The following is a 23,097-nucleotide window of genomic DNA, read 5'->3' as shown; positions in this document are numbered from 1 at the left end:
ATGTTAAAACCTTGCACGTTTGGGCTAGAGCAGGGAAGTTCTTGTGTTGCCTGTGAAATTATTCTGAAAATAAATTGGTTAAACCTTCAAATTCAGCCTTAAAATTTTGCTACTGGAATCTACACTTAAATAAAGCTTTTATTAACTCTTTTATGAACAAGCTTAAAATGTGCTGACTCAAATACAAGTTACAAGATAAACCACATTTGTTTCCAGAAACTTTGGCATCAGTGTTAGTTTGTTTTCTGAAAAAAGGATGTGCTAATTCAGCATTCATGAAATAAATTTTCCCTTTTTTGTGTGTTATGTAATAGAATATTGCCCCTATTTTTTTGTCTTTAGATGTAATGAATAATTTCTTTTATAAAGCACAGAAATGCTCCACACTGCAATAGATTAGAAGTCACTCCAGTCAAAATCTGTGCTGATTTTCTATCTCCTGTTTACTACAGCTGGTGACAGTCTAAGCACCTGTGCTGTGTCCCACCACACAGAGACACCTCTAAACTAACACTTTAGACAATGATCTACAGCACCATATTACAGTTAGTTAAAAAACCTCACTTCTTGAAGACATAAATCCACATAAAAATTTAGATCTTAGCGTAGTGGGATAAAACACCAATATGGAAGGAATGTTTATTGCACTTTATTGTTTATTGCCCTTTATTCATCCTTAGCAAAATCCACATCAGAAAAACATGGCACCACTTCTTGATGCATTTCCTAGTTAACCATAGAAAGTTTCCTATACCCTCTAGACAGTATGTGAATGCAATACCATTTAAGAAATAAGAGACAGCAACAATCTAAGAGTTGGAGAGAAGCCTTTCATACAGTGAAGAACCAGAAAAAGAAAAAAAGAGTAAAAAGCTCCCTCCAAAGGTTTGCTTTTCTTTAAAATTACTTCTTGATGTGTGGATTTTTAGTAGGTGATACTACACAATCTAAAAAAATACTTCAAATAGTATCTATCTACATAGGTATTTTTATATGCACGCAAATAAATCTGGCAAAAATAGAACATTTAAACTTAATATTTATCCTGTCAATCATAATTGCAGGCATAGCCATGAGGAAACTCTTCTGCAGCAGGCATTCAGTGTGTTCAAACTCTCAGTGCTCTTAAATTTCATTCACTTCCAGTGGTAGAGTTTGTACTTTTAAATTATAGTTTGCTTGTTTAAGAGTGCACAGTCACCATGCCAACCCTGGTGAACAACACAAGACATGAAATAGCCTGTGGATCTGTCTCACCCTAACAGCTGGAAATCTAATTGGGGCAGAGGAAAACAAAACATGATAAAAACAACCATAGGAGTCAGGAGGGAAAACAAGAAACAAGCAGTATGAGTTTGTGGAAACAAACATAGACACCCATCCATGTAGTGTTTCTACCCAATACATTAAAGAAAAAACATTTTTCAGTTACCAGCCTGCTTTATGCTTTCCCAAGCCACTGAATTCTATCTTTGATGTTCATGATAACTATTCCTAAGTGTTTGTGAACTACACCATTTAAATCCCCTCAAACATCAGTTTATTTTCCCTTGTAACATATTCCTACAGTTTGGGATTAACAGACACAGCAGAGGCCTTCAGGCACCGAGAATGTAAATGAGCCTAATCTCAAGAAAACAAGATGTGCACTGAACCATAAATATTTTTTATAATCACATCAAACATGACATACCTGGTATTCAGTTTTATATAAATTAGTTGTTATGTCAGACCTACTTCTGAGGTTATCCAAAACCCAAACACGTAACATTATTTCTACTCTTCAGGCCTGAATAATATTTACAGACATTAATGCTATATCCAGCTCTACAATCATTCCAGACACATTATATAACTTTATTTTTTTATTTGACAAGCAGCAGTATCATGTTCGTCATTTTTTTTACATTTTAATGTAGATACAATTATTAGGTTATCTGTCATATTACAATATTTAGGTTTTTTGTGTGATTTTTTTTTTACTTTGTCTTAAGATACATTAGAAAACATCAACTGCAAACGTGAAAGGGGAGGGGGGAAAAAAAAAGCATGGTACCCAACCAATTCTCCACATGTCAGCAATACTTCACTCATTCTTTTAGTAAAGTTTTAAGAAATGTCATAATGACATGAGCTTGAAATATCTATAGGCATTTTCATTGACGCTCATGACATGGCACTGGTGATGTTGTAAACAGCAGAAAAACAGGGGCTGCCAAGTGACCAATTATGGAGGCACAGGCCTGCCTCTTCCCACAGGAACACACCAAACAGTGACAGCAATGATCTCCTTACAATCATACCTGCAGGACAGCACATCATGCTACATAACTGTACTCGTCTGCAGAGGCCTGGCTTCGCTCTATGTACTGTTTGTCTATCAGGACTTCAATACACTTCTTAATCATGCTGATACTTGGGTTAAACCTGGCTCTTGATTGGCTAATTACCTGCAAAAGAAAGACACAATTTTGGTGTTATTTTTTATTTTTCACAGTTATAAATGTCATCTAAATATTTGCTAAAGGCTTTAAGGCAAATTCAGTATATTTTTCTTTTAAAGACAGGATTAAATAACCCTGGAATAGTTAATTTATAACAAACAAGAAAATATCTCTAAGTATAAGTGTCAGGACACTGAAACTGACTGGTCAGCTCACTGGTTACTTTGGCCACATGTTCCCCAGATCTCCTCATTTCTCTCACTTGCTTCATTTGTCACAGTACAAATGAAGACAAATATCCATGTTAAAAATTAATCTAATATTAACACATTTCTTCACTACTATCACAGTAGAGTTCCCCTACCATTAACCTTCTTTGCTACACAATTGGAGAAAATCAGGATGAACTTCTCTTTCCTTAGTCACTGAAGACAGACCTACAATTTAGTGAGTTCCATCTGGCTATGCTGGAATTTTTTAATACAGTAAGAAGTTACTTATTGTGAAAACAAATCTATATTTGCATTGTGGAAGAAATTGCCACTCAGGCAAAACTTTATATGTCTCTTAAAAGTTTCTCTAGACTGAAAACTTCTCTTGTAGAGAAGGGGAAGAAATTGTCTGAAGGGTTCTTGCACCAACAGAATGTGCAAATCTGTAAGTAGGAAATTTTTTTAAACAGAAGACCTTACTACTCAAGTGTCACAACATATTTTGCCTGTAGTTCTTACTTCTTCTGTAAAGAAAATTATTTTATTCCAGCTAAATTTTCAGTTTTCTTTACAACTTCTCATGGCTGGCTTTGTCCCAGCTCTAGAGTTTGCTGGGTCTCTCTGTGAGCCAACAGAACTCACCAGGTGGAACTCACCCAACAAAGCAAACAAAAGCCTCAAAAGAGTGAGTTTTGTTGGGCTAACAGCCAAGGGTCTGGTATGTTCCACAGCAGCACAAGTGAGGAGAAACTGGGTGCTAACAAGCTGATAGATCTGCTCAGATTTCACCAAACTTAGCCCTCCACTGAAGCTGATTGGCATCACCACATTTCATGTATTTACTTCAGACAGAGAAAGCAAAAGAGGGAATTTTGTATTGGTGTGGGTTTTCTCATTGTTGTTGGTTTTTTTAATCAAAGACAGTACAAGTAAGAAGGATAGACAGAAATACCTGATGGTCAGAATAAAAATTTTCTGGGAATGACTGTTCTGATGTCTCCCCTCCACTACTCTTCCAGTCTTACTCATTTTATAGGAAAAGCTACCTCACCCTGAAGGGGACTGCTACACTGAGCTAGAATTGAAATTACCAGGGTGCATCTAACACAATTAACAATTCCATAAAGACCACATGCTGACATATACAGGTCTACCAAGGACCTGGAGTATTTTCTTGAACACCTCAACCTAAATGAAATGTGTGGTGCTGTAGTGGTAGAATCAGAGCTAACTATTAGGGTTAGGAGTCTCTCAAATATCTCTCTAACAGTATAATCCTGCCCTTATAGCTAAGAAAAAAATACTAATGAGGTGAGAAAATATTAACTATTCATAGTAAACAGACTTCTTTCAGAAATACTCCTTCTTACTCAAGAAGTCAAACAGCACATTTTAACTGATACATTATATTTAAGAATATAAACAGCATGATAACAATGGCACCAGGATTAGTAACAATATCACATCTATACTTTCTACCTAGTTTCTAACTGAGTAACCATGAAAAAATCCACCTTTTTTGCAAAGCTGAAGAGAAATCTTCTAATGTTACTATTCTGCAAGAGCCCTGCAAGAGCAAAACACAGCAGGGGCATGTAAGTGGCCCTTCCATTACACAAAGGAAGAAGCAACCAGAAAGGATTTGTTTCCAAAACACAGCAATTTGTAATCTATTTCACCCTTATAAACTGGTGTCAGGCAAAGTACATTTCAAGAAATTTTTCTCATAATTTGACAGTGGGCAGAAAAATGTATTCTCAAAGATGAAAGGGCTTGCTTATAATTTTCTAGTTTTAATTGCAAATCTTTACACAATTTCATCATAATTGCATGGATTGTTTAAATAATGGGAAACCAAAAAACCAAAGATTCTGAAAAATATCAGAACCTATGCTACCTCATCTTTTATATATTCAAAATCAGATTTCTCAAATTAACCTTACTTTGTGTAAAAACACTTCCTTAGTATCCAAAATCTTTAAGAGGTCTCACACTGCATCATCTGGGCTTACAAACTCCCTGCTGCTGCTAGGTTTTATTTTTAGAAATAAAAATTAAGGAGTGGGTGTGGTAAACTGTTTCCTCCGTCACCACAAATTACTCAGTATCTCTCCACCTTTATGCTCAAAATGGTTGAATAAATCAGGAATCTCAATTCCCCCTCCCACCAGTCTTCTCTGAGCAAGGCTCAGAGATGCAAGAATGAATTAAACTGAAGAAAGAGCCATGGAAGTTTGAGGAAAGTAAAACTGGCAACTAGTTGGAAGAAGCAAATGTTAGGCTGGAATGAGAAATACAATTAGGCAGGCAACCAGCAGATGGAAAAGTGGGAAAAAAACTAATGAAATAGCACTTCCTTCCAAGCCAGGCTGTGACAGTTCACAGGTCATTAATCTGGAATCTAAAAAATCTAGAGAACTGTACTGCTTTGTGGAAAAGGGAGATTAAAAAGTGCATGTCTCCATACTCAGACAACTTTTAAAATTTAAACCAGGAGTTATAATAAAATAATGATTAGAGCACAGAACTGGCTAAGGGCTTCTGTGGAAATTCCATACTAGAATATCCCCATTCAGGTTTTCAACTGAACCCATAGCTCTGGCAATGATTTTTATAGGGTACAACATCTCTTGGCATAGAACCAGCTAAGAGGAAACAGCAACAACTTAATGCTTTGGTGCTAAGACACATTTATGAGATTGAGGGATCCCAGCTCGTGCTCCAGTACTGCAGTTCAAAATAGACTCCAGGGAAATTCTCACTAATTTTGCTGAAGTACCATTTTCCACATGGCTGAGTTTTGTAGTCTGATGTTGAACCCTACTATCCTGAAGATTTTAATGAAATCAAGCTCAAGGACTTTCTCTCACCTCCTGAATAAGAGCATTATGTCGCAGCACTTTCCGTGCCTTCATGATACGGACTATAGCAGCTTGGAGATACATTTTCCTGTCCTCATCCACAGCACTTCGGGTCTGCTCCATCTCCTGCCACACAAGAACAACAGCAATGCTCAAAACACAGGAAGACCAATAAAGACTGCATAAAAGTATCTTGAATCTCTACTTTTTACTTTACTAAAAGTGGTGAACTAATACAAAATGTATGCAGGTGTAGTTCTATACCAGTAAAAGTATGTCCATAAATCAAGGATATCAGGTTTCATGAAAGTCAGTAAGAAGGTAGGAGAGAGGCATCTAAAACAATATTTTTGCTAGGGAGAAAAGCAATCAGAATTGACTGTAATTTATTGAGTTTGGCAGCACATACCTATATCATACAAAATCCTGTGTCTTAGGAGATACATTGAGAACATGGATTAACAACACAGGAGTTGATTTTAGTTGCCAAAGGACACAAAACCATAAGAAAACAGTTGATTGGTTCTGCTGTTCTTGCAGTAAGTTCCTTTATAAACACCAGCAACAAAAAAGTCTCATGACATAGACTAAACATCAATACCATTTGGCATTAACATTTTGTTCATCTTTTTCTTCTTGTTGTTCCCTATTTCACCTTTTCCTGCCTATATTTCAAGTACAAAAAAATTGCATTGCTTAAGCTTTAAACCTACAAAATTTCTTTTGCAAATCTTAAAGAGTCTGATATCTGCTTACACCAAACTAACAGTAAATTCCATTTTAGAAAAATAAGCTTTCTAAGCTATTCAGGCTAGAAACACCAAAGAATACTTGCCTGTGGTGTGTCTTTCTGCATTGATGTGGTAATTTTAAACTTTGTTCGCTTACTGCTGAAGTTCATATTTAATGAAAATGTAGACTCTGTCTCTATATCTTCCTGCAATACAGAATCATTTTTAAAAATCAAGAATGGAACCAGAAAATAGTAACAATTTACTTTGAAAAGTCACAGTTAGGGTCTTACATATACAGAAAAAAAAATCAGATTTGTAGCTGGAAATTCTAAAATGCTGCTTGAACCGGGTCAATTTTTAAAGCTAGTTTAGCATCATTTTTTCCCTGCAAAGAAAGTAGGATTTACATTTATCTATGAGAGGACATCAAAGAGGAGCTGCTGCTTTCGTAATTTTTACAAAAGTTGTCTTCCAGAATTTAAGGAAAAGCATTTAAACATTTTGATATGTTATAGCAGAAAAAGCTGACAAACTGCAACTTCCACAGTGCACATCTACCTGGAGATTTCAAATTTTTTTTCCTGCCAGAATCTCCATTCTTTACCACATATATATATGTAGTAGTAATAATAATAACGACAATAATAATAATAACAACTGTTATTACTGTTATTATTATTTCAGGGTTTTTTTTCCTATGGTAAAAACACCTTTAAATTCAACACAGCATGACTGGACAGATCTCTGCAGTTTCCAGGCAAGAGTCTGTACAAGTATTACCAATTTCCAGCAGAATAAAGTTACTGGGATTCTGAGACCTCGAAATCTTGCCAAACTGTCTAAAGCATAAGTATTTTAGTTAAACACAGAAAATATTTATCTAAATATGCACTCAAACTAATATTAACTCTAATTTTGTATCTTGCAACAAATAGCCTTTGTTACAATGTACATAAAAATCAGGATACCAGGAATAGTATAGAAAATACAACATGAAACGGGAAAGACCAAGAGCTTGAAAAATAATAAGCTAACAAAAAAACAGGCTAACATTAACTTCTAGCATTATTCTGCTGACATGGTTGAATATAAACCAAAATAAATTGTGTATTGAGCATCAAGTCAAAAAAGCACAATTCGAATGAACCAATGAAGATTTTGAGGTGAAGCTTCTCATGCTCTTTTCCCCACACCCGGTCACAAAATGAACAAACAAGCAAAAGCAAACTACAACATTTACTGCACTCTACTTTTCTGTTTGGCACAGATACAGGTAAAGAGAAGTTTGTGTATTGAATTCCACTGCTTAAACCACTAAAGCTCACTTGTTTATTTAATAAGTAAGCTGATAGACTGTCTACAGATCTGCTATCACATTGTTGGATGGAGTGCAAAGAAAACAGAAATAGTAAAGACACTTGAACACAGTAGTCTGGAAGGCAAAGAACTGGAAAATGCAGTGGTAAACATTAGAAAGTAAAAGGGTTGGAAAGCTGTATTATTCCTTCTTCTATGACATAAGCTTTAAGGAACTGGGTGAACCTTATACAATGGACATAAATAAATGTAAATCCTTTAAATAACAGGCAACATTCTAAGATTATTAAAGGTCTCACTGTTTCCTGTAACAGCTCCCAGTGTTTTATTTGACCCATGGTTTAACAGACATCTTCCCAGCAACTGTTCCAACCTGAGCTCATTTCTAGATATTGGAAGCATGTCCTATGCTTCAGCCAAGCACCAGATCTTCCTTGTGATCTCACTTTCCATTTTCTAAAATTTTCCTGGTTAAAAACAAAAGCAGCTGTCAGAGCAGCTTTGGACTTCTTCTTGTAAGTGAACTGAAAGCTTATCTCAGTTCCTTCTGTCTGATACTGTCTGCACAGTGGGCCTTCTGGGTGAGCTGGAAGCACATGCTATGTCTGTATGGGATGCACAGGCTCTTCCGCAGTAATTCTTACTTAACAGAGTAAAGTCTGTGCCATTTGCTGTACTGGAAAAAAAAAATCACAAAGGCTACACAGATGGATGAGAGAGTCAGAAAAAGAAGTATCAAACATTGCCTGAATCACAAACAAAGCTCAGATATTACTGGAATTCCAAGAAATTAATGGAATGATAAGTCTGGCAAACTGCAGCAAAAATCCTCTCACAGAAGTCCTCCTTGCTCTCCTTGTGGCTTCTGTAATCTGTCCACAAGGAAGAACATGGTTGCTCTTTCTTTCAGTCTCTTAATCCCACAAATATTTTTTCAGGATCCCTGTAAAACTCTGGTTTACTACTCAGGCTCCTTCCAGTGATTCAGTATAACTTTGAAAGCAAGGCAACAGAAACAATGAAGAGTCCCTGCATTATTACCTTTTCATGCTGCTATGGGCATAGAAAGCCTGTATGACAGGCACTCTACTTTCTCCTGTCTTTTTCCTTATAAGTAGAGATTTGACACAAGGGTCAAAAATAAAGCTTAGAAAAATAAAAGTAAACAATGGATATTTTAAAAAAGTCCTCAACAAGTATGAGAATGACGAGACTGAAAACATTAAACTTTTTAATATCATAGTGGCATACCTTGTCTGAGTCATGGTTGATCATTTTGACATCAAGCAAAGATTTGATGGTTTTTGTCAGTTCCTTCTCATTCATTTGTGTACTGTCCTGAAGCTCCTTGTAAGTGACAGTCTCACTGTTGTTGAAGGCAAGCAACACTGCCATTTGGTATGTTGTGACCATGGCTACATAAGGTTTGCACAAATAATTCATTTTTACTTCACCTGTAATGATACAAGTAGTATTTTATAAACTGATGAAAGGTGCTGAAAAGTCATCTGAAGCCAAACTACCTCCTCATACAGAGCTCCTCATACATTTCCAGACATTCAACTCAAGTCTGTGTTTAACACTTGAAATAGAACAATGACAACTGAGGCTGTGAATTTACACATATACAGTGGGGCCCACAACAATTGCCCCACCGTGATTAACTATGCATACTAGACAAATAGTGCAATATATAATAATAATAAACATATAATAACCATTAAAAAAATTCCAAGTAGCCTCAACACATTGCAATGCATAAACTTTAATTAACAGCTTATACAGAATCTCAGAATAGTGATTAATGAGGAAGGTGATTAAAGGAAAGACTTAAAAACAAAGTAAAATACTTGTCCATCAAAAATGTTTCATATTCTTACATTTTTAAAATTCCCATGAAAAACAAAAAGCACTGAAGAAATCTACTTGAAAGCAAATTTAGATTTTCTGTGTGAAGGTGAGTGTGGGTTAAGAGCAACCTTCTGTTACCAGAACTAATTTCCATTTTATTACATTGTCATGGGCTATGGTTTTCATCTCCATGTGGTATGTTGCAGTGCTCAGTTGTTAAAGCCTGAGACTGAAAGCACTTAAAATAAAACATGATTGACTGGCACTTACTAAAATAAACACTTGACAATAATAAATACTAAATAGTTAAAATTATGTATTTATGTAGATACTGACATACCTGAGTAAAACAGTATAATATGCATTCTTAAAATTATTTAGCATTTATGTAAGGAACATCTATCCTACAGAAACAATTCCAGGGCAATTGTTATTAACTCAGCAGTTCTGCAGTGCTTTTCTGCAGTTAACAACATAGAACTCTAGTTTCACTTGGGTTTAGTAAACCACAAGTTTACAAGACATGGATTTTGGAAATTCTGAGTACTAAATATTAATTTATAACACAAAAGATGTCCATTGACTTTATATGCAAAATAATGCTCCAATTCCCCATGTTTTTTGTCATTTGAAAAGAACTTATAGCAAGTAACTGTTAGATCATAAATTTAGCAAAGCACTTATTTTTACCTGTACAAAGATAATGTAACCAAGTAAGCTTCCTTCCACTAAAATGCTGACTGTAAAATAATTCAAACTGCAAAACAAAATGAACATCAGTTAGTCACACATTTAACTACTCATGAAAGTTTTTCATCATCCTACCACCCTAATGAAGAAATACTGGTTTTATGTCCATCACACTGGATGAAAACATTGCAGATCCATTTGTGACAGCATTTTCCTTTAGAAGATGAGTGATGACTGAATCTTAATTTAAGGTCTGCCTCTGGTAATGAGAAGAACTTCAGCTGATTCAAAAAACCTTGCCCTAAAATGAGACCAAACTCCCTAAACCCCACAATACCAACACTGTGTACACACACCTATTTGGCTTATTCTGATTTGGTCTGGAAACTGATTAACATTGTAGAAGAACATAAAAACAGGGAATTTTCATCGCTTTAGGAATTAGGTGTTTCTCCACCCACAAGCTTGCACATATGAAAAGCAGTATTTGTACACCACTCAGATAAATATACATTCACAGGAAGCTTCATCAGTCTCAGAAAAAGCTGCTGAAGAGGTTGCCCAGTTACACAGGCACTCAGATACTTTGGAGTGCAACTGCAATACTTTTTTTTTTTCTTTCTAAACCCTTGCCAGAATCCTAAGAGAACTCTCTCCATGGGTCAAATCATCGAATTGGACAGTAAATAAAGACACTGTCAGACAATTTTCAAGTACTCCCCTCTCAAGGTCATGTTCTGTTTCTTTAGGGAATTCTCATTTAAAGCACTGATCTCTACCTAGGTCACACATGAGTAAGTTTGCTCCTTTAAAATGGCAAAATGGTGAAATTAGGCAAGAAACCCAGACTCTGAGCTGCTTCTGACACACAATTCTGTACCAATTTTCCAATTGAGGCAATATACTTTCTGACAATACTCCTATTTAAACCCACAAAGACAGCAAAATCTCATCACACCTGGTGATCCTGTAGTCTGGGTCAGGAACTATTATATTGCTAAAGACAAGTGCCACTTAAGTGGAAATTAGAGCTGAATAAATAGTCCTAATATTCAGCAGTAATACAAGAAAAAGATCCTTCACCACAAAAAAAAAAAAAAAAGACATTTACCATTATAACTTACATCAAATAGCAATGTAAGGTATAAAAACAGCTATAAAAATCTCTTATGGCCAATAATACAAAATGTGTATTGCCTAAATTGTACTTCACCATCAAATACATCTTCGTAAAGATCAATACAAATATTTTGTTTTCCAACAAACATTGTACAGGTAACATTTAGAATACAATAACATTATCAAAAGCAACAAAATATCTCTACGAAGCAGAAATTATCACATTCAAAGAAAATATTTGGCTAAAGCAAAACCTTTACTGCTTTGAGAAATCATAAAATGAGCTTTAGAGAAGTTTGCACAAAGCATGACTTTGAACAGTTTCTATGAAACAGGGAACAAGAAACCTGTATTTGCATCTTAATCTGCTATTAAGACTGTTCAGATTTAATATTAGAAACAGAATCTTCTTTTATCTAAATATTAAGAGTTGGTTTTGAAGCAAAGAACCAACCTAGTTCATTTGATTGCATTTATTAGCATCTCTTTCAACAATCACAAAGTGTAGAAGAGAGATGTAAAAAAGCTACACAAATCCATACATAAATGCAGTAAGGTATTTGGGTGACCCTTCCACATTGCATATGGACTGGAAACATGATAGACATAAGTTACAATCAAAAAAAAGCAGCTCAAGTTTTTCTCTGTTAGAGTGATGACTTTTCATTTGGAGTTATTTTACATTTTCCACATGTTTGCAGGAAGCCTCCTACTAACCTACCATCTGTACACTTTTTTCCAGTTCCTGAGGAATTGCAAATGTAGAAGAAGGAGCCTGAGTTAGAGGCCATGCACCAGCCTGAAATTAATTGGGAAAAATAGAAGCATTAACATTTTCATACAACATATATATTAAGAAAAAAAATAAAATTCTTAAGTGGATGTATAGTGTGCATTATGTCATAAGACAATCAATTAACTCAGGAAGTTTTACTGATCATATTTTAGTGCACCTTCTGCACACCCCACTGAGGTATTAATTAAGACTGAAATTTTTATCACTATTGTTTAGGGACCTAGTAGGTTGATTTTACAAAGAAACACTAGGAAAGTAAGTAATTCCCCAATGATCACAGGCCATCAGTTCCCATATAAAGTAGAAAAATTGTATATTTGTTATCAGAACATAAAAAGTAAATACAAATAACTCAGCAACAATAAACATACATTAGTACCTGTAGAACATATATCTGAAAACTAATTCCCAAATCAATGATTGTGTCCTGGTTTTTGATAAAGTTGTTGAATTTGTTGTTGAGATCAGCACTAACACTCATGTCTGTATACATTCGATGGAGCTTGCTGGTAAATTCATAACCACAGGCTTGCTGTGAAGAAATATTGTAACAGGTTTCAAAGTGAAAACAGTACTCATCATATAAATTATGTTCCCTTACTAATACAGTATGAAAATCTAGTCAGCAGAAATGTTGTTATATTTACAGAAAACACTAGTTATAATAAAAACCAAACACTGTTAAATAAAATTATCTTTATCTTAGTTTCACCTTATATACACTAATCTATTTGAAAAATATTGTTTTATAAGATCAAAAGATAGACATGTTTATGAAAGCCCCTGGTACTTTTTTAAGGTTAACATGAATGACTTGAATACAGCTAAAAAAATTATCCAAAACCTCATAAAAATCTCAAATGTCTAGGTGACACTCAGCCTTTTATCTTTCATAGACAACCCAGACACTAGCTTTTGCTGTCAGCTATTGGAAACAGATTTACCAATTGCTAAATTACCTCTGGCACCCTCTGCTGCTCCCTCTCAACACTACATACTCCTATATTTTTTTATTCTGTTAGAAGAATATTACCTTACCTTTAGTTTGTTTATCATCGCTTCTTCAGAATCCATAGACATAGACAAACCATGAATTAATCTTTTTGCCAACATTCTGGCATAGAACTGCATTAAAAAAAAAAAAAAACAGAGACAGGGATTTTAAGAAGCATAACCACATTCTTCAAGTAGGCTTTAAATGTGACATTTTAACCATTATTAAATAGGAAAAGTTACCTTTTGGAATACATCTTTGTCATCAATGTATTTGAAAACAGTAATGAAACTCGTAAGCTTGTCTTCTACTTCATTCTCTGTCATTCCTTTCGCTGATTTCTTTAACAAGTTGTCACAGTATTTGGCCAGCTCAAATTAAAAAAAGAAAAATCAAACCCAAAACTACTTGTCAAGCTTGAGAACAAATGTATGCCAAGGGATTTGGTATTTCCAAATTTCTACAGTAGTTCAAACATGAAATAAGTCACCTTCTACTGAATACAAGGGCTGCATTCATGGGTAAATGATCCATTCTACACCCACAGAAATACAGTCTATACCAGAAATTAGAACCTTAGCAATTTTGCACACTCACAAAATGTGTGTGCAGCTTAAGCTGTAAGAACTAAAATACACACCTGAGTGTGACCCAGTGTGAGAGCTGGGTATGCATGTGAAGGACCCTGTAGCAATTCACTGGATGGTTACATATAAGAATTATTACTGTGTGTGCATCACTTACCAACTCAGGTGCTTTGCAGATCGACTTGGGCTCCCGGTAGTTAACTACTGATGTCAAAGCCTACATAAAACATGGAGCAAAGAGAAAAATTGTCATTGACTTAAACTTTTTTCTTTTATGAAATTTGAAAAAATAAAAAATATCCTCAGAGCAAAGGTCGTCTGAGATCCTAAAAAACTGAACTACACAAAAGGGGATAAAAAAAGAAACAATTCATAAAAAGGTTAAATTACTGCTCTATGAGAATTTGGTTGTTAAACATTTTCAAGTTGAGAATTCAGTAAAAGTAGAAAGAGTAGAAGAAGAAACAATTACAGAAAACCAAGGAAAAAATGAAGTTCTGATTAGAAACTCCACAAAAGTATTATGATTGGTATAGAGCAATATTATGGTCCAAAAGAATGGATGGAAAAAATCTTAGGAACAAGTGCAGATAAAGTAGATTTGAGCAGCAGCACATCAACAGCATGTGTGTTGAGATGAAAAACTTATATGAAGTGTTCACAACAGTAAGAAACGAAAGCACCTTTGGTTGTTGGATTTTTTCACACACTGAAAAGAAAAATATATTGTTGAAAGTGGAAATTTGAAGGAGTACAAACAATATGGTGGCTGAAGAAAACCTGAATATGATGAGAAAGGAAAGAGATAATGGCGGTTTAGAAATTAAAAGAAGATTATCAGAATAACAGAGTTTCTAAACTACATGTCACATTTAAATTAGTGTTGTAAACTAACAGTGAATCAAAAATACTGCAAGATCATAGTTCCCAGGAGTTACAGTTCCTCTGTAAAAGGTAAATATTGTTATCATTATAAACAGAAACTGACAAGGAACTCCTCTGTACAATACCTCAAGATCACAAAATTTGCTAATAGGTCCCTAGAATTCCTCTGAGAAAAGAATGCATGACTTGGCAAGAAATAGGAAACTCTTTAAAGCTTGGAGCAATCTTTTGCAATAATACTGGAGGCAGCAATAGTGATTTTGATAGTCACCATCAAAAATTAACAGCAAATCAATATTTTAAGTATTTACTGTAAGAAAGATCAATGGAATGAAGAACTCTTCCAGTCTTGAAATTCTGTGAACTGATGTATTTAGAAAAAGTACATTGCCTTTGTGCCAGCAAATGAAGTTGTCAGTCTCGTGTTACTCCACCTTCTGGTACATGACATTAATTGCAATGGAGAGAGAAATGTATTTGGTATTGAAATATTTGTTTTAAAATGCTAAATAATTATTGTATCAATGTCACAAACACAGATGGGTAACTACTATTGGTACCATCACTGGTACCTTCTCCATTGTGCCTCTTCAGGTTAACCTTGACTGATAACTGTCAAAGCTTAGACTCTGCCATTAGCTACAAACTGCAACTACTGCACACACCACAAAAAAGCAAAGAACTGTATATGTGCATCCTGTGAGAGGAAACTAAAGAAAGAAAATATATTTATTAGTTATAATTAATAATGATTAATATTAAAGTTTATGGTAATTAGAACTTATCTTGAATACCTGCATGACTATGCATTTCAAATAAAAGAGCAGCAAGCCTCTTTCCCTAAATTTGTTATTTCAATTCAAGTGCAGCTGTCTCCTGGAAAAAGTTACCTATTGTGGCAGTGATTGAAGTAATCTAAGTTTTCAGGTATTCTTTGCAGTCAACTTGAAAAATCTAAGCAAAGACTCTGTGGAAGTAACACTAATAGCATTCAGAGATAAACATAATCTCAGCAAGCAAATTCAAGTTCAAATGCATGCAAGAATTACCAAACCTCCCAAACCTCACCCTATTGTGCCTATTCATTATCTGCAATTATATTTGCACTGAATGGATCGGCACCATTTTTGTGTTTTGAAATATGATGAAAAGAAAGGTATTTCTTTCAGAAAACAAGTATTAAAATGGTCTCCTTTAATTTATATTTTCCCTTACACTGGCATGTCTTTTGCTCCATTACATTTCTAAACAAGAAAGACTGCATATGAACTATCATTGACCATGTGTTCATGCTATCAAGAGTTTTGGTGAGCCTGAATCAGGGTCCTGAATTTGTTTTCCAATGCTTTCTTTACTTAAGTAAAAATTACCTTGTCAAGGGCACTCATAAAGTGTTGATCACCATTCAAAACAGTGTTGATTAGTTGAACAAATTTACTATGTACTTCCAAAACTGACTCCACAAACTGAGTTGGCATCTAAAGAGGGTAGATAAAACAGAAAGCAAGTTAGTGAGAAAAGTAGTAGTATCTAACACAAACATATCTACATTAGTTGTAGATTTTTTACTAATAACTCTTTTTTGAGAAAGTTAATACTACAGTGAATTTTGAGAGGATGGATTCTGCTGTACTCTCACACTATGATGTTAGAGCATGTTCTGGAAATAAAAAGTCAATGCTACATTTACTGTCCTGCTATCCAACCAAGATTTGAGTGTATACTGCTCTCATGTAATCTATTTTTTCCCCTAAAATCCATTACTAGCCTTTTCAAAAATCATTAATGCTAACATAAATACAGCAATCAAGCAACTGATATAATAAACTGCTGCTTCTCCTACACAGTGACCTCAGAGACAGAAAATCTGAATGATCCCTTTACATTTTCCTACATAGGGCAGTTACCAATTGAATTTCATGCACCACATTCCAGCATCATACTCTGCACAGAAATGACTGACAGGAGCTGGAGGAGTCCCTACACAGACAAGCTGGCAGGCACAAGTGCAACAGTGTGAAAGGCACTGGCTCTTTAGCATTACTCCCCAAGTACATCCTCAGGTCACACACAAAAATGTTTCAAAGTACATCATTTATACAATAGAACAAGTATTTCACACTGAAATTATCTACAAAAGGTTGTGAATTGTCACCACCCTCATGGGTCTGTATATATTTCTGTGAGTAGGCACTACTAGTTTGAAAGAGTAAGTTCAATAAACCTAAAAATAATTGGACAGCAAACTATACTACTAAAGACTGCAGTATGCACACTGAAGTTACAGTGGAGCCACAGAATAGCAAGCATTCCTGTGCAGTCAGTAACAGAGTGAGGGTACAACAGCTTGTGTTTATGCATTATTATAGACAGAGACACTGCATAGCTAAAGTCACCATCCCAAAGTGAGCACAGATCTAGACAGCAAGATGCACACATGCACAAATACAATGTCAAACAAAAGCTGGTAGTTTGTCTCTGAACAGCAATGCTGGAGAAACAAAAATGGAATTGAGTAATTTAAACAGACATAAATAGAAAAATGTTTAACATACTTTAGTAAAATAAACAAGATAATATTTTCAGAAATTACATGACAATATAAAGCAAAATTACTACAAAGCTATTAGGAAAACCAGCAGATTGAAATCAGGACAGGATGTCAAGCCTTTACAAAATGGAATCACTGGCTTCTAACATACCAGAACAGCAAATGCCACAGACTTACGAGAAATTCAGAAAAAAAAATGCATACATGGAACAAAAGGACCTACTTGCCCTGGCAGTATTAATCAAACAACAATGAGAAATATCTAGCTGCAGTTGTTTCTGGTTAGACCACAACAATTAAAACAATCAGCTCTCAGGACAGATAATGTGTCACAGCTAACCATACTGATGAGAAGTTACAACTTATCCATCACATTCCAAACCAATTTTACGCAGGCAAAAATAAAAAAAAAAAAAAAAACAACAAAGAGGATCAAGAATATTCATCAGTCATTTCAGTTGCCTGAGGGAACTCACATTTTCCTGAGAAAGATTGCTGGTTGCTCTAAGGCCCTCATCATGGATATGGTTTTGTAGTTCCTGAATCATATGAGGTAAACCACTGGACACAGCACGGAGCAGAGTATACATATTTGCCATGTCTATAAGAGAGAAACATTTTTATAGAGTACACTTAGAAACACCAAAAATTAACACTTAAAATAGTACCATCATTTCAAACAGAACTTTCTAAAGACTGAAACAATACCAGCTGTTTTGAAAGCAAAAAATTAACATAACTAGATCACAGAGAAACAAAAAAAGGAAAGAGTAGGGCTATTATCAGTGTTTCCTGAGTCCTGCCATTGTGACTACCTCACCCTTCCAATACAGCTTCTTTAGGAGAGACTCTAAGAAGAGAGGTGGGTTAGTGTGGAGAAATAGTGCGCCAGTTTATTTTAAATCCTGGCCTCTCTTAATATCCCTTAGCAGCAGCTGACTAAAATCAGTTTAGAGATCTTCTTGACTTTTTATTTGCCTCCAGTGGTAGCTTGAAATTCTTCTCAGATGAAAAAAGCTCTAAATAAGCAACTGCTATTTTTATAATTTTGCCTCTCTGCACCCCCAAAAAAGAAACCAAACAAAATAGATGGAAACTCTGATCAAGCTTGAAAAATTCCCTGGAAACTGAACTCACCATTATTAAATACAATTTGAGTTTGACTGTGAAAAATAATTTGTTTCACATAAGAGACACCATCTTTCATGCAAGAATAAGCATTCTTTCAAAGGTAAGAGGCATGCAGTCATCAGGAAGCATGTTTTTTTTTAGTCAGGCAGAGAATATTAACTACAAGAGCATCTCCTTCTGTAAAAAAGATTTGGGAGGAGAGGTCACAAAAGATTCAGGACAATAAAAAGTGGCTATGAAAAGATGCCAAAATATTGTATAAGCCTGACCTGTTAAGTGATGATGAAGAAATCTGTTAAGGCAGAGCCATTGGTTTACAAAAGAAAACACAAGCATAAAATATTATCATTTCTACAGGACACAGGACTTCAGTGTGTTTTTAAGATGACTAAGACAAGGAAAGAGAAAGAGCCTTAGCTGAAAGAAGAATTGTTAACAGTAAAAAAAAAAGGTTTTGATTATATACTTCGAGGAATAAAAACTAGCTGCATGCTAAAAGAAAAATATCATTCAGGGTTTAATGGAGATTTCTAGATAAGTAACATTAGTTGAAAATTCTTATATGCACAGAAGGCCATTGAAAAAAGATAGAAATTGCAATGCTAAGTGAATAAAACAAAAAACCATTCCAGTCTTTTTGTGACAAGTGAGACTTACCATTTCTTTTCTCTTGTCTGATAATATTGTGACATTCTGCATGTAGAAACTGCAAATGATCAGCTACCATCCTCTGCTGGCATTCATGAGTCACCTTGCCATATGAGCTGGGATTCAAGTACTTCCGACACCGCATTTCTTCATCTTTTAATCTACCTAAAACCTGCACAGAGGAGTTTAAACTGCAAGCTGAAGAAATGCTGACAACCTATACAGCACCAGAATACACAACAGTGTATGTATGTACAATGAGAAACAAGAGTAAGTAAGAAGAGGTACAAAAGAATTTGTGCAGGATGAAAAATTTAATTTTTTAATTCTTCTGAATCAGGCTATTACTGAATAGACATAATCTAGTCTGAGTACTAACTAGGCTTGGTCACTACTAGATGTCTACCAGCATTCCATAGTTTTCATCTTGAAATTTCTTTTTCCTTTTAACGTTGTGACTAGTCTTCCCCAATTTCTCTTACCATACTTCTTATTCCTTCTGAGAAAATTTTACCACAATACTTAACTAAAAGAGAACTCCAAGAATCACTTTACTGTTCCAAGTCCATCTGCTCATATGCAAAAATCTGCTCAATAGGTACAGGAGTACATCAGAGCTATTAATAAAAGCTCTTTTTATAACTCAGTGAAGGAAATAGGCTTAATCATAAGATAAGTCATATGAATACTGCCATAAAAGCACTTACACCCTGTGAATATGAGGGAGGTTTAGGGAGCGTAGTGCAGCTACAGACTGCTAGTGATAGGCAAAACTGCTTTTGGTTTAGTTAAAGTCTTAGCCTGCCCCTGAATTTCAACTCAGGTGTGTAACCATTAGCTTAAAAGCAATTCCACAGCCCTCTTCTCAACTCTGCTATCTTGGTAGTGCAGACAGGATAGGACCAAGAACTGACTCCTAGTGTTGTATCAATCTTTGTTTTCTCAAAATAGGTATAAGAATTACAAGTAATTTAATCACAACATAACTTCATACACCACAAAGCAAAATGAAAGTAAATCCACCTCGGAGTATGTCATTTTTAATAATGTTTTGTAACAACTTATGAGTCTTTTCCAACCACATATTGCTAAAACTCTAATGTTACACTACTCCAAATTGAAAGAAAATAAGGAAGTGAGAAAGTAATACTAATCAACCTGATATGTTTGGTTTTTTTTTGACTTTTCACTCTTTGTACCATTGAGTCATCATTTATTATGAAATATTTTGATACTGACTGTCCACCCATGGCAAGGTTTGTACTCTATGTTCAGATTAACCATGTCACTAAAAAGTACCATTTCAATTAGATGAAAGCATAACATGAAGAACAACTATGAGAACTGTAGAGGACAACATGTATCATCAGTAAAATGATTTTAATTATTGCATGTGTATTGAAGAATCTCTTACCTTCTCCATATACTGTGAGCAATTTGACTCTTGCAATAAGTTCGAAGCTTCTTGTTTATAATACTCCCCTGTTTCATTCAGAAAAGGACACTCAAAAATTTCCTGATAAAACTAGAAGAGAGAATTTTTTTAAAAGGACAAATAATGTATATACTAGATTAACATTCCAAATTAAAAATACATAATCAGAAATGTGTATCTACCTTTAGGGGGAATTTTTTCTTATACTGTTCAACATGAACAAAGGAGTTAATAACCCCATGGATTACTTTCTGGTTTGGGTCTTCTCCACAGCGATCACTGAAATAGACAAAGAAAACATTTATGAGAATGCAGGTATGTGGTGTAACTCATTTATAGCCAAATGAAATATAATTGGATGAAAACATTTTCCAGTAAACTCTCCTGCTCAAACTGGTAAAATTAAAGAAGATCATTCTTAAAATAAAAAATGCACTTCTTTCTCTCATATTTAAATTGTTGAGATAGTAATTCATAAACATTCAAAAGCACTTAAAGGTCATTAAATTTCCAAGGATTTTCTAAGGATCTAAGTATTCCAAATTATATACCCTATGCAAGTACTTTAAAAGCTACACTAATTTCCATATTGTATTTGTAGCCTTTATTACATAAATTACCTTCACGCTCTTGCCCCTTCCAAAAAATCCATCCTTTTTACCAGCACCACAACAAGAAGCATGCTGTTTTCTTTTCTGAATATCTACTATTCAACATGTAGATTTCAAGTGGAATAAATAACACACCTTGCCCATTATGTCACAATATTTAACCATACATCATACAGAAAAGGAAAACCTTACATCTTCCAGTCAAGTTCTTAGCTTCAAATGAAGGAGTTGAAGTAAGAAAATGTTGTCTTCAGTTCCATTTAGGTGAAAATAGAAGTAATTAAAACGAGTGCTTTGCATGCTAAAAAGACTAGTGTTCAGCCCTTTGCAAAGACTGGGAAATAACCAACATTCAAAACAGCACAAACTTCCTCTTAAGACATGAAAAGCTCTTAAAAAATTCCACTTTTCATATGTACTTTACAACTCAGCAAAAAATATTCTCTAACTTCTAAGGTGTTAAATAGGACTAAAATATGATTTATAAAAGTGTATTTATGATTAAGCATCAAAGACAAACATTACCATATACCCATCTAGGCTGAGGTGAAATGGGAGAGAAGTAATTTTGCTAATATTATTTATTTTGGTTTGTAATCGGGAAAAAGTCCAGAGGATGCCCATGAGCTGTGGAGGTTTACCAGGACAGCCACACCAGCAGCCATTGTATTATGCACACCAGACCATCTTCATGTATTCACAACTGTTAATCATTGATATTGCTTTCAAACACTACTGTTTTCTCTGATCTGAAAACTTAAGCTTAGGACGGGTGTAAAGAATTAGTTCTCTTAACAGATAATGAACAGTCTCTGTATGGTTTTTGTAGCTTTATTATCCATTACAGATGAATTGAACAGATGGGTTCCATCAGGGATGGTCTCATTTTTATTATCCATTACAGATGAATTGAACAGATGGGTTCCATCAGGGATGGTCTGATTTTTTTCACACAGGGAACAAGAAGATTTCCTCTGGTTGTGGGAGATGAACAATAGAATAAACCTGGCTTTGGGTACATGTAATGACACCTTTGCCAACATCTCTCTGCAGGGTCTGGTTTATGATGCAGAGGCAGCAGCACAGAATCATAGAAGGGAGAAGTCCCACCTGCCCTGGGCATGCACCTCCAGCCCAGAGGGGCCCAGGAGCACAGAGAGCTGCAGGATGCATGCAGCCTGAACACAGGGCTGGGCCATGGAGCACAGGACGGCACAGAACTAAAGGCTGAACCTATCATACAAATATACAAAGGAACATTAGGAACGAGCTGCATGAGTGCAGGAGACATGCTCCATGGAAGAGCTGGAAGGAAGGAAACAAGTTGTTGAAGCAGAGGTCTGATGCTCAAAGGCAATAAATGAAAACAAACCCAGCACAGAACAGGCCTTGCCTGCTCTGGCAGCCATTTCAGGTTTTATTTACACCAATGGCACTCTGCTCCCAGGAATGCATAGTGCAAACGTCAAAAAATTTGACAGAAGTTTTAAGGATGACTTTCACAAAAGCTGTAGTAGTAAGAACAACTGCCACACTAAAATGGAACTGGTGAACCTGCAAAGGTAGAAGTCTATTAAACATTTATTTTCTTTCTTGGCAGCACTCAGCAAGCAAACTGCATAAAGCTACAGAGCAACTGCAACACAGGTTGAAGCAGGGATGTCACAGGATATCTTGGGTACAAGGAAAGGAATCTGGATAAAAAGATTAAGTGCTAGAAACACAAATTCCACTAATTTAGGTGGTGGCAAGTTATATTTTTCCAAAAAATAGAGAAAGCTACAAAACACACCCAAGAAAGTTGTGCTGGTTTATATTAACTCCATCTTGTTCCTGTGTTCAGTCTCAAGCTAACAGTGAGTGTTCAATATGTATTGTACAGTGTATTACTACAACCCCTTCAGCTACAATAACTAGATATCAAATTCATTAAAAGAAGATTCCATCACTCAAAAGTGCTCTGCTGTGTCAGACCAAGGATCTTTCAAGGTCTATTACCTACAGAATTCATTGTCAACTAGATGAGACTGTTCCAAACACTTTTTAAAATGTTAATTTCCAATAGCTTTAATTTCAAACAAATGGTACAGATAATGTATCAGCTTAGACAGGAATAGGTCCAGTTAGTTAGAAAGAGTTAGTTATCTTTAGTAGAGAAGTTTGTCTGTCTCTCAGTTAGTCTGTACTAATCACACTGTCATTTGAGATAGCCCCTGAGTAATTTCCAAGTT

At 35.2% G+C, this 23,097-nt stretch overlaps 1 protein-coding gene across 5 annotated transcripts in view; it reads right to left on the bottom strand.

Moving 5' to 3' along the window:
* Positions 1 to 1,836: 1,836 nt before the first annotated feature.
* Positions 1,837 to 23,097, bottom strand: part of CUL2 (cullin 2) — a 40,687-nt gene continuing 19,426 nt past the window's right edge. For all 5 annotated transcript variants that reach the window (XM_059476165.1, XM_059476173.1, XM_059476157.1 and 2 more), the window contains 15 exons: positions 20,438 to 20,534; positions 20,235 to 20,345; positions 18,830 to 18,992; positions 17,518 to 17,642; positions 15,861 to 15,968; positions 13,763 to 13,822; positions 13,261 to 13,389; positions 13,063 to 13,149; positions 12,404 to 12,556; positions 11,950 to 12,027; positions 10,110 to 10,176; positions 8,820 to 9,022; positions 6,353 to 6,454; positions 5,527 to 5,643; positions 1,837 to 2,450 (listed from right to left, as the gene is read on the bottom strand). In XM_059476165.1, the coding sequence (XP_059332148.1) occupies positions 2,319 to 2,450; positions 5,527 to 5,643; positions 6,353 to 6,454; positions 8,820 to 9,022; positions 10,110 to 10,176; positions 11,950 to 12,027; positions 12,404 to 12,556; positions 13,063 to 13,149; positions 13,261 to 13,389; positions 13,763 to 13,822; positions 15,861 to 15,968; positions 17,518 to 17,642; positions 18,830 to 18,992; positions 20,235 to 20,345; positions 20,438 to 20,534 (1,732 nt within the window). In that variant the 3' untranslated portion in view covers positions 1,837 to 2,318. The remainder of the gene's footprint in view (positions 2,451 to 5,526; positions 5,644 to 6,352; positions 6,455 to 8,819; positions 9,023 to 10,109; positions 10,177 to 11,949; positions 12,028 to 12,403; positions 12,557 to 13,062; positions 13,150 to 13,260; positions 13,390 to 13,762; positions 13,823 to 15,860; positions 15,969 to 17,517; positions 17,643 to 18,829; positions 18,993 to 20,234; positions 20,346 to 20,437; positions 20,535 to 23,097) is intronic.

This window comes from Ammospiza nelsoni, chromosome 1 (genome assembly GCF_027579445.1).
Source record: "Ammospiza nelsoni isolate bAmmNel1 chromosome 1, bAmmNel1.pri, whole genome shotgun sequence".
In the NCBI taxonomy this organism is placed as follows: Eukaryota; Metazoa; Chordata; class Aves; order Passeriformes; family Passerellidae; genus Ammospiza; species Ammospiza nelsoni.
The sequence above is the reverse complement of the archived record's forward strand: the minus strand, read 5'-3'. Positions and strand labels throughout refer to the sequence as shown.